Source organism: Nelumbo lutea, chromosome 1 (assembly GCF_056320005.1).
Source record: "Nelumbo lutea isolate HS-2025 chromosome 1, American lotus-T2T, whole genome shotgun sequence".
NCBI lineage: Eukaryota > Viridiplantae > Streptophyta > Magnoliopsida > Proteales > Nelumbonaceae > Nelumbo > Nelumbo lutea.
Window position 1 is genome coordinate 216,166,570 of NC_142684.1, and position 12,501 is coordinate 216,179,070.

The following is a 12,501-nucleotide window of genomic DNA, read 5'->3' on the forward strand; positions in this document are numbered from 1 at the left end:
AAAAATCCTCAGTTTAATTAGATTGAAGTTCATATCCATAGTTCGCTTGTTCATGTTTTGGGACTGATGCAAATGCAACCAACCAGTATAAGACGTAAAACATTTATCCAAGTAACCTTAAAAAATAACCGCTTGTTCAATCTGGCTGAAATTTTGTTTCCCATGGAAGGCAGATATATCATGCAGTGCATAAAATAATTCTAAGGCAACCGATAATGAAATTTGCAGACACCATGCATAAAAAGGACATATCTAGGACCAGGAAAGATTATTTGTTACTCTGCTGAAAGAATTGAGAACTCAGAACTCAGAAGGCTCAGCCACCAAAAGAATTTTGGTTCTCAAAGAATTATATAGAATACACCAGAGTTATCAAATGAGAGTGTGAGACAGGATGGCTTAATTTGAATGTCACAACAATGACAATATATCTACCGCAGTCGGCAGTTCCCTGCAAAAACCTAGGTAGATGCCAGACAACTTTGACAACAAAAGCAGGCAACCAAGATGCCAAGTAGAGCTCCAGCAAGAACCTGTGATGGGGTGTGACCAAGGAGTTCCTTAAGCTTTCTTTGACTGATAGGATGCCCTTGAAACAAGTCCTGAATGATCATATTAAGAACCTGCCAGAATAATTGTCTTTGAGTAATAGGACCCATGGTAGCAGAATTATGAATTTTGGGAACTAAAATCATGTTGGCCCAACATAGCACAAATACATCCCATGCAAGCATGAAGTTGGGAATTCAGAAGCACATGCCTGGGATCATTTAACCAAACATAATTTTTAGCCCCAATGTCTTCAGGGGACAGAACCATCAGATAGAAGCCTCTAACAGTCATGACTCATGACCATGCTATTAGTGGATCTATCTAATGGTCATCCTGAGCTTCCTCACAGGTAGACCTGTTCATGAGACAGGTAGCCCGACGGGCCAGCCTGGCCTAGCCCGATCTAAGTCGGGCTTGGACAAGATTTCAGGCCCGCAGGCTCGGGTTCAGGCCTAAAATATCGGGTCTGACTTTATTTTGAGTCGGGCTCGGGCTTTCTCAAAAAAGCCCGGCCCAAGCCCGAGCCTGACGTGATAATGTATTATATTAATAAAATTATATTTTATATAATAAAAAAGCACATATATATATATATATATATATATATATATATATATATATATATATATATATATAACCAGGCTTTCTCAAAACAGCTTTTAATTGAATTAAAAAGGAAATAATATTTTTTTCTAAATCTCTAACCGGGCTCGGGTTAGGGCCCGGTCTTCGGGCTTTATATTAGTGCCAGGATCGGGCTCAAAACCTAGGCCCGAGGGTCAGGTCGGGCTCGGGCTTGGGCCTGAACATATTCTGTTAATATAGAGGCAAAGCCCGGCCCAGCCCAGACCGGCCCGTGAACAGGTCTACTCAGGTAAAAATTTCATTAAAAGTGAACTATTTATAAAGCTTTTTTGAAATGACAAAAAGGGAAAGATTTGTATATCTTATGAAATACTAAGTTCTTCAGCAGCTTGTTTCTGCAAAACTTCTAGTTTCTGAATAGGAAGTTCTCACTTATTGAGAGCAGCCACTTTGTGAAAAAAAATGCCAGAGGTTTCATTTATTGAAATCTTGAAATGTACATACTACTAATGTAACCTATGTCCATTTGGTCACAACAGTATCAGACAGCACAAATTTGGGCATTACTTTAGGATTTGAGGCTAATTTTTCTTTGGACTTCCATAGATTGGAGGGAGAGACCTCCCAAGTGATCATTTGGCGGGTGAGGGATGAAAGAAGGGTCCTTGGTTGTTGTGTCATTACATTAGGGAAGCTAGGTCTTCGGTGGCTTAAGGGAACTCTCATTCAATTTTCCAACCAGATCAGCTAACTTTCTAGCAGACAGTTTTTGAGAGTCAATCTTATATCTATACAAGGATAAGTGTAGGGGGGCGAAAGGCCTCTCACCACAAGCCGTGCATGGAGTCTCCTTTCTCTCCTTATCCACACCTGAAGAAGTAAAAATAGAGAATTTACTAAAATGTCTCCTCATAAACTCCCTCTTAATTTTCTCTATTAAAATCTATCTTACTTTCTCTGATAAAATTACTCTCAAATCTCTCTCTCTCTCCCCTTTCCTCACTTCAATACTCAATGTTTGTAACATCCCCCCTTCCCCATTAAATCCCCCTATTTCCTCTTAAATTTCTTCAAACCCCCTTTGATTATTCCATAGCATGACTAGGGAAGGATCATTTTGTTCTATACTAGTACTTCATGTGGTTGGTTGGGTAGGGACCTTATCTCCAAGGCTTGGGAGGGGGCCTTCAGGTACTGTCTTTAGTATATTTTATTCTCATTGCATGTACAGCTCCCATTTTGATTGGATTTAATTAAATCTCAAAATAACTGATCCTAAAAGAGTCAGAAAGTAGTACTGAGGAATTTCCAAACAGCCACTGCACAAGGTTGGTCCCAGCTATCCAGGACTGGATAGACCTAAACTTTGGCATGTTTTCATACACATTGACATCTCTCAGACTTGAACCCACATTGTCACACTTGTCAGCCTGACTGCCTGAGATTTTACCATGGAACCAAGAAATGTCCTCCTGCATATAGGACTATACAAGTTAGCAGGAGATTAACAAGAGAATAAAACATCTGTTACAGCCCAACCCCCTGAAATCCTTATGAACAGCCAACCATGAACAAAGTCTTCCTTTACTGTTCAGCATAAAATCACTATCAGCATAGGTGTGCTCAAAAACTCGAGAATTTCATTCCTCTCATGTTAGGCCAAAAAACAGCTATGGGAAGCAACCTCCATACCCCTACTACTGACACACTGATCTTCCAGCTCCAAAGAAAAGCTCAGATAGAATGAAGAAAACAGCTAACCATCCAAAGGTATTCAGAAGAACATTCCAAATTTTGATAGTATTCGGGCAGTGCAGGAAGAAATGGTAGGCAGTTTCCAACTCTTTAGAACAAAAGACACACCCCTGTTGCTCCTAAGGCATTCCCCTATGCAATAATTTATCCAAGGTTAAACATTTTTTCCATAACTGCAGTCCAAAAAAAAATCTTTATTTTAGATGGGGTTTCACTATGTCAGTTTTCTTTTTTTTTTTTTTTTGAAAAGAGGTAAGGTAAATTTTATTTATGAAGAAAAGATAATCATACAAGAATGAGGGAAACCACAGGCCAGTTCACCCCCAAAGGATATGATCATAGCTCCCACAACTAACTGAGCTAAGCATCAAATGGTCTTCATTACAAAGACTTCTATAGAAGGATTTTACAGTAAACCTGTCATTATTGTCCCACAACCATCTACATAATTCCAACAGCTGATCAACCTCCCAATTGTTCAGACTTCTCCTGAAAATGTAGGATATGTCTTTTTGATACCTTTCCATATGGATGTATCATACAAATGCACAATCGAGTCCTTGACCATCTTCCCAATCCAGCTCTCTAGCACCAAACTTTGCTTTAATTACTCTTCTCTACATGCTGGCGGGCACCATTTCCCAAGCAAGGCAACATTCAACTTCTTTAAGTTTCTGAATCCCAACCCCCCTTCATTGACTTCCAGCACCTGTTCCATTCTACAAGATGAAATTTAAACTCTTCCCTCCATCTTCCCTACAAAAAATAAAAATAAAGGAAATAAATCATTTTTTTCTCCAGAGCCTTTGCCACACCCGATGGAATAGGGAATCGTGAAAAATAATAAGTGGGCAGGGCTGCCAACACATTCTTAATGAGCAGCAACTTCCCCCCTTTGGATAGATATCTTGTTGTCCAAGATGCCAATTTTCTCTCCATTCTTTCAATTATTCCATCCCAATAGAGGAATCATAGTCACTAAACACTTGATCCATTAGACTCTTCAAAGATAGTAAAGAAATGACAAATTTCATGTCTCATTACAGATATGTTATGGTGTTATCCATCCATTCTGCATGGTGTCACTCCAGCCTTGAGTTCCTGAAATGACAAGATTCATCTCCCCTGGCAATCAAAATACTACAACCTAGCATTGCATGACAACAGATACAAGAGTTGGAATCCAACATGTGTGCAAGAGTCTGACACGTCAAGCCAAGAAAACATATACTCATGAACACATCTATAGGGGAGTATATACTATTAAAATAGTTCATATTTTTAAATTTCTAATATTATATACCCACAAAAAAGGGGTCTAAAATGTTGCCTTTTGCCTTCTTACTAAGTAAATCAAGTAAGCCAGGAGAAGAAAAGGAAATGTTATGAAGAAGTGTCCCACAAGAATCTATTGAGTATTGGAATATAATGTGTGTCTAATCTGGACAGGTGGTCCATTTAGGAAAGTCCATGAAAAGCTGACAACCTCACCTATATGGGTCCCATACTTTAACCTTATTGGTACCCATGTAGGCTTATTGATAGATATTGAAGCAAAAAAGGTTAAGCGGCAGTTCATGAAACTTCTATGATAGATTTGAAGCACTGCAAGATGCCAGTTATGAATTTCATTGAAACTATATAAACTTCTTTAGTCCCCTATGGTCCTTCAGAAGCAGTAAAATTTGATTCACCAGCAAAAAGAAGATGGTTGTACGAAAGACTTTCATGACCCCAGAGTGTCAACTCAATACTGCTAATCTTTGAAAACTTTGTAGGGAAATCATGAAGACAAAGACAGCATTGATCCATCTACTGATTTCTCAAATGGCAACCATTCCAGTCAACTTCATTAATAACATAAATGGCAAGCCTATATGTAAATTGCCAAGGAATTAGGGCCCAAGATTACTGATTCTAATGGTATGTTTGGTTGCTGTGACTGAGATGGGAAAATGGGAATATTCTTATTAGATTCCCATTTTCAGGTGTTTGGTTGACAAGATGGGATGTGAAATAGTGGTGTGTGGTTTCCCAAAACTTAAGATGCAGGGTCGCACTGATATGGTGTAACCCTGTTGAGAAAGAGAAAAACACTGAGAAAAAAACATCGGGCTGTCTCGACTATGGATAGAGCCATCCTCTCATTGCCTCAACACCTAGACAACGGTTGAATCTCCAACAATGTTTCAGACAATATCCAGCCAAGGTAAGACCAGATATATAACCCCTGAACCTTGGCGATTCTTTTCTTCCCCTTTTTGGCTTTCTTGCTCTCTTCCCACCGGTGGTAACACGGTCATTCGCTGGTTAAAAGCCATTGTTTCTGGCGATATCAAGGTATGGTTTTTATAGATCTACGTATGTATATTGAAGACTAACATTTTTATCCATTGTTTTTTGTCTGTAGGGTTCAAATGTTTCCATTCAACTGCGGAAAGGTAATAGCTCTCTCTCCATTACTTTCCTTGCTTTCACTTGTGTATTTTTGTTTTATTTCCTGAGAGGAGGAAATGCGTTGAAAACCTAATGTACTCTCAACTGACTCTGAGGTCTCCGAAGTCTCAAGTTAAGAAAGATCGGAAGCAACTCTCTGCCCCTTGGTCTCTTCGGTTTAATTCTGACTGTCTTTTGAACTGTGGAGTCTGGACTTCTCTGATTGTCCATAGCTTCCAGAGGCCAGTTGATGCCATGGGAACAAGGGTAAGTTACCTCTCATAGTTTCATTTTTCTGTATTTGGTTCGTCTCTGTATATGATTTTGTTTCTTTGAAGTAATACATGAAGATCTCTCTATTTATGCTTAATTATGTTGTATCTATATTCTATGGTATTGTTTAAATTTGTTTAGTTACTTTCAGTTTATTCCATGCCTTTTGAATATCTTGCTTTATAGCCAATGGGAGTTCTTTTTAATTCGAATTTTAGCGAAGCCCAGGTGAAAATTTTATTTTAATTTCACATTCTTTAGCGTTCTTAGGGATATTCTCTGCTTGGTTGTTTGTTAGTTGGGTTTATTCTTCCAAACTCTCTAGTTGTGGTCTTTCCTGGTTGGAATTATACAAGGGATCCGATTTGGATTTAGTTCTTCAGTTAGAGTGGTCAGAATTTTGAGTCTATTGGTTGTCATTAATGTGCCATGGATACCTTGCTTGAAAACTTGTGGGAGATCATAATACTGCAGTGCCCTGATCTGAGTCAACCGATTGAATACATACAGAAGCATGCAAAGAGTAGGCTGGAGCAAGGTTCAAAGTATCGACACGTATTGTTCCGGGACCCCTCCAATATGCCCTTATAGTGAGTTTACCGGGGGCCTGACCAGTTTAGAGGGTGGAGGAGCCCTAAACCGCCCCCCTGAGTTGGTTTCGAAAAAAATAAAAAAAAAAAGAAAAATGAAAAAAAAGGGTATTGATTCACCCGATATGCCCCTACCAGCTTATCGATATTTTGAACCTTGGGCTGGAGTACTTGGATTGTATATGTTGACTACTACTCCTGCTACTCCAGAATGAATAAAGAAAGAGTCACCTGCCTATCCAGATATAACTCTGCAGATATGGTTAGGCAGTTCTAGAAAAGAATACAAGGACCTGGTTTGGCCTCCTATGTCCATGAAATGCAAAAACAATAAAGGAATCTTTCCTGCAGTTTTTCCCTAGTTCATGTGAATGAAAAAACCATCAGAAATTAGATGCTCTATCTATTTGATGAAAATCAAGGTAAGACCAAAGTAGCAGTTCAGCTAGTAAGGTCTGACCAGATATCCTTCTTATCATGTGAATGGGTTACTTTGACAGTAATCTAGGAATAAGAACAGAATCTTTTGTGGGGGGAAGGTACACATGCTCTATTAGTTTTCTTTTTTGGAGGGCTATAACCTGTAGTTTAGTCAGTTGGCATTATTCACCTCAACTATGAGATTATCCCTCTTGCTTGCTTACTGGAAAAAGAAAGCAGGAAAGGACTGGACAACAAGGGACTGGTTTGAGTTACCATGGAACACACTGTTGAAACACCATAAATCAGGGAACAAACAGGATGAAGATAAGGGGTCATCCTGAGGTGGTAATTAGAGTTTGTTGAAAGTTACTTTGGTACAAGACAAGTGTTAGGGAAATTTATTCAAGACTCTTTTTGTTCTCTTGCATCTTCATATTTCATTAAATGAAGATTCTGATTGTGGTCTTTTACTGTTCGGATAAATAGGGAGGGAAAGGCAGGTTGCTGTAATAATGTATATTTATGATAACACTGAGGTGCCTATTTTCACACAGTGAATCAGTAGCCTCTTTATACAATTTGTTCTATCTTATTGAATTAGTAGCCTCTTTAATATCAACACAAAGCAATATCCGCTTGGGACACAGGCTACAAAATTTTCTCATCAACCAAACACTGAGAACCAAATTCTGTAGGATAATACATCTCAACAAACAAACACAGGTGCCAAAATGAGAAAATAAAATTTCCTTTCTCATCCTATTGTTTCTCGGCAACCAAACGGACCATTACAAATGCTGGTATTGAATAGACAGGATTTTATTTGCCCAGATGAACAGAAATTTTATTCATTATTATTTGGGGTAAGTTCCATAAGAGATCAGAAACACAATGAGAAGGCTCATTGAGACAAGAGATATTCAGCTAAGTTAAATCATTTTTATCAAGTGAATGAACTAGCGCATGCATTTAACAGCCATGTCTTGTAACAGGAAACCACCCATTGAAACATAGAAATCAATCCTCTGGTTCTTCAATGATCAGTTTGTAGTTTGTACTTGCAAGGCATTGGTTTGTTTTGATCCTGCATCTGCCTGATCACAATCAGTGCATTTCCAAGTATCACAACCTACTGAATTTGCAATTCTGTGTTTCAGAGTGTCATGCAACCCCAACCTGCCACTGGAGTAATCGAAGTTGCAGGTAAAGCAGTTGCAGCCGTGAAGTGTCCCTCTTGGTTCAGTTTACCAAAATGGCAATCAATGCAGTAATTGCAAACTGAGGGTGTGAACCACCAAATCCCTTTCTTTGTCAGAACATCTATGATGGTACTCAGAAGAAACATGGATATAAGAGTGAGAGTAGCAGAGATTATAGGATCTCAAGCTTTGGAACCGATGGAACGAGATACAGAGAAGAGATGATAGCACCAGACTAATCTATGGGTGTTAAAGGTTGCTTTTGATCTTTGAATTTTCTTGTTTTCTCACCCTAGAGATTACTACATATTTCCGAAATTTCAGAGCTATAAACACTTCTTAGTCATATTAACATCCCTATAGACATAAATAACCATTAATCCAAACCCAAACCTATTCTCACTCTAAATCTAAATTCTAGACCCAAACCAAAATTAAATCATTTTATTTTCAAATTTCACTCAAATTTTATATTAGACCTACCACTGTGGACTCTACCAAGCACCAATCCTGCATCAGGATGGCCCTAATGATGAGGAAGAATCACTTTATTTACCAAAGATGATGGTCTAAACGAGACAAACCAAGGAAAATGATTAAAGAGATTTAGAAACGAGAGGAATAAAATTTGCCATTTTATTCTTTTCCAATTTATGTGTATTTCTTCATTTCCACATTTTTATTTGCCTCATGGTGTTCTTAATGTGTACAGCAATGCAACCCAATGGGTTAAAACAGCCAACTCTCTTTTTGCTTTATCAATGGTATAGCTTATTTCTAAGGATCAAACTCCATTATTCAGATCAAATAGAAACAGGTATGTAAATCTAATCAACCATCATGGCACCATCCCAAAAACCCTATACAAATTCCATTAACAACAAAACACCAATGAGAGACCAAAATATGTTTTTAGATAAACATGATATACATGACGAAAATTGAATGGGAATGTTTTTGTTTGTTTATTTTTTTATTTAGTTATTTTGAAAGATGAATTTCATTAAAGAGAAAAAGAAAAGCAACAGAGGGAGAGGTTACCTCCACGCTGCATATACAGCAAGGGCATTATGCCCCTGAACATGAAAAACAAGAAATTACAGAGCAAAATTATCATGCTGCCAAATGATTATAAAAACAGCTAAACTTAAAACCCAATAAGGGGCTGTTGATGGAAGCCAATTTTACTAGAATGAGAATGTTTTTAAACTATAACAAAGTCTCCCTAGAATCTCACCCGATTCTCATACTAGAGATTACTTTGAGCCATAGGCAGACTTGTCAATCTTGCTAAGTTAAAAATCCTTTGAATGCTACCCTACCAATACCAAAACAATTAGACAAACCCAATAGGATGTTAAAGCTTCCTGACACCTCTACAAACTCCACATGTTTAGCTTCACTGGTGTTAGAATTGAAAAGGCTTGGGCATTAAACACACTCTCCTATGACCCTGTCAGGGAAAAATCCCTCCTTTCTTTCATTTATATGAAAAGCTATAGATTTGAAAGATAAATGCTAAGAAATGTAGGTCCCCTATCAAATATCTATGCATTAACAGTGGGCAATTCATTGCCAGATTTGACCTCCTACAGGAAGATCCTAGACCTTGCAGCTATAGACTTATCTGCAACAAGCAATCTATAAAGAAACATAGTTTAAACTCCAACTCTTCAAGACGGTTGCCGACAATCACATCAACAGCCAATGACTTGCAGTTCCCAGTCCTTAATAAATGTTGAGTTTACGAGGAGGACCACTATTCTTTTTGTATACTCCTAAGGTCTCTAAATATATTTATTATCACTCGTTTCTTCTGACCACAGAAAAGCCCTCTAGGATTCTTTCCAACCAAAAAACAGTATTTTCTATCGCAGTCATAACGGGCAGATGATTCATCTAGAAGGCTAATTTCAACATTTTAAGCATTGCCCCACTAAGCTAGACATAACACCTCTGTCAAACAGATGCAGAAATTTTGAAGTGGAAAAAACAAAAACAAAAGAAGAACACTTGGAGCCAAAACAATAAGCCTAACGTATAAAGCCCAGCCCGTTTACCTCAGCTTGCATCCCGGCGTGGCGTCGAACTCCAATTGCGTCATACATGACAATGAGTGTAAAACCCAAACAGACAGGAAATAAGGAGTCGGCCACTCCGTGACACAGTGCAACAGAAGTCGTCAGAGCCGTACACAGAGCCGAGTGTGATGAAGGCATCCCTCCGGAAGCAAAAAGAATCCTGAAATCCCATTTTCTCTCTACGAAGAAATTCAAAAACACTTTGATAGACTGAGCTGCCACCCAAGCGAGCAAGCCAGACACGAACGTCGGGTTGGCAGCGAGTGTTGCCACCACTGGACTAATCCGAACCTTGGCCGTCGAGGTCACGCTCAGAAGAGCCACGCCGATTCCTCCATTATGAAAGTAGTCACCACCCCATTCATTTGATACTCCCCCCGAGTCGCCGCATCCTCTCAAACAGGATAGCCACTTATAGCCCCTTCTGGTTCCTGAAGCCGCAAGGCCCGCAAAATCTCTGATGCTCTGTAGAACTGGGATTAGAACACAAAATGGATTGGTGGGCAGGCCATGAGTACATCTGTTTCTGGGGAGGTCTGGGTCCGAAGGAGCTCGATATGAAACAGTTATTGCAGAGCTTCTGCGTTTCGTAAAACAGCTGAGTTTAGAAAACGAGAAAGAATTGCTGTAGCTGTTGAGAAAATCAACTCTTAGGTTTGAGCGCCCGTAAATAGAAACCTTGTACGAAAGATCTAACCCCGTGACATCCATGAGAGAAGAAGCTTCTCCGCTTCGCGCTCAAGCTACATTTCAGATTGAGAGAGAGAGAGAGAGAGATGAGAAGTTAGCGATAAAGAGGGAGCAGACAGCAGAGGCAGTTGCATCTTGGATGTTTCACTGAGAATTGAGAGACCTCGGCTTTTCGAGAAACCCCTGATGTTACCTAATTATATCGAAAATGCCACATTCAAGCCCACTCTGGCTCTGGGCTCTGGAGGAAAAATGAAGGGAAATAGTAACCCGTTTGATACCTTTGTTCCATTTACGATTTATTCGAATCCGATACCCCGTATTGGTCATTGGTCAATCAATCTATTTCCGACAAGTCAAGACTTGGGCCTGCGACACAGGACCCATAACCGATATGAGGCCCATAAAATATTCCGGGATCATCGGAACCAACGGTTTCCCATTCAATGGGATCAAGGAAATGCAAAATTATAGATATCGACGAAGCCATCGACCAATTTAATGAAATTCCAACCCAATTTAGTTTATACACAACACTACAATTGCGAAAGGGTTCGATGTGTTGTTCGTTGTTAGTTGTGTTCTTACGAATCCTAATGAATGCAAAGAAAGGATTGCCATTCAAAGGGAACATGCCTCATGCATGGCCATCATTACCTTTTCAAACGAAGATTTATAATTAAGGTTCCATCCTCATAATAGGCTCCATTGGAGACTTGACATCTTTAATGCTTTTTCATGTCATTGATGCTAGAACCTCATACCACTTATTCCTCAAATGCCATTGACTGCATAAGACAGGAGTGGTTACTTCTACATTACGTTAATGCTTTAAGTATTACTAGATTGGCGTCTAGAAGTGTGTCGTTTTACAAGATAAGTCATTCACAAGTGTTGAATCATATTCTGCATATGCCAAGGTGAATTCAGAAGCATTACCAGTCCCCTCCTCTAATAAAATCATGAGTCCTAAAGGCATTGACTCACATCATCCATGCCTAAAGACCTTCCCACACCAGTGGCGCCCTAGAAAGGGTAACTCCGATACTTCGTTATGTACTAAAGTCTCGTAGAAAAGAGGGACAACCTCCATTTGCAGTTGCTCATAAGAGTATTGGTTCTATAATTTTGGAGAAAAATCCAGAGGTCTTAAAAAACACATTGGTCCTCCTAGTAAAAATATTAAACCCCATAACCATTAGTTCACCTTCTAGGGGGTTTGTAATGGGGATAGCATCATCACAAGGCAAAAGTAAATCGGCCCATGTCGGGAAATGTCCAGAGGGATGGTTCAATCCTAAAGTATGTAAACTTTTTGAGAATGCTGGATATAGAAAAGGGGAACCAAAGAAAATTGGTGAAATTATCAATGAGCATGTGACACCATTGACAATGACCCAATGTAAATTGCTTGAAAATTGACACACCATATCCCAAACAAGAACTAGGTTAGGATTTATGCCAAAAAAATCTTTGCAAAAGAAAGCCAACACTTATCACATTACTGCTGAAGTTTTAGAGGAAAAACTTAAGAAGCCTGTCAACAAGCGAGCATAAGCATTTGACAGAATAGGAACACCGAACCCCTGTACCTCAGTGTTCAAATGTTTGGGGGCATTAAGAAAAAAATCCAAGGAAGATGAATGATCTGGAAGTAGCAAAAGGGAGAGATGAACCTTGTAGTTTTATCCCTTCGCTTATAAAGTGTTAGGCATCACTGGAAATAACCCTTGTTGATGCCCTAACAGTTAAATGATGAACAATAGTACTCATAAACCAAGCCTCGACTTCTCATGGAGAAGAAGAGCAACCCAAAGAGGAAGAACATGACTGTTGTAACCATGTGATAGTGAAGCAACTCATAGATGATGACACCTCATCCTCTGATTCTGAAATCGAACAAGCACCGCCCTGCTT

The 12,501-nt window shown here is 39.1% G+C and overlaps 1 protein-coding gene across 1 annotated transcript; it reads right to left on the bottom strand.

Moving 5' to 3' along the window:
- Nucleotides 1–253: 253 nt before the first annotated feature.
- On the bottom strand, nt 254–10,762 carry LOC148880967 (Acid phosphatase/vanadium-dependent haloperoxidase-related protein). Its single transcript, XM_088963117.1, has 2 exons — nt 9,874–10,762; nt 254–623 (listed from the first exon to the last, which is right to left on the bottom strand). Exons 1-2 carry the CDS (start codon nt 10,603–10,605, stop codon nt 462–464), a joined length of 894 nt encoding a protein of 297 aa, XP_088819243.1. The 5' UTR covers nt 10,606–10,762; the 3' UTR covers nt 254–461.
- Between the last annotated feature and the right edge of the window lie 1,739 nt (nt 10,763–12,501).

What these genes read in the sequence shown, in the direction of transcription:
- LOC148880967 (XM_088963117.1), bottom strand. Translation starts at nt 10,605, where the DNA reads ATGGATGTCACGGGGTTAGATCTTTCGTACAAGGTTTCTATTTACGGG. An exon ending in ACGCCGGGATGCAAGCTGAG is followed by an intron (nt 624 to 9,873) that starts GTAAACGGGCTG and finishes TTATTCTGGCAG; the next exon opens with GTTCTTAATATGATCATTCA.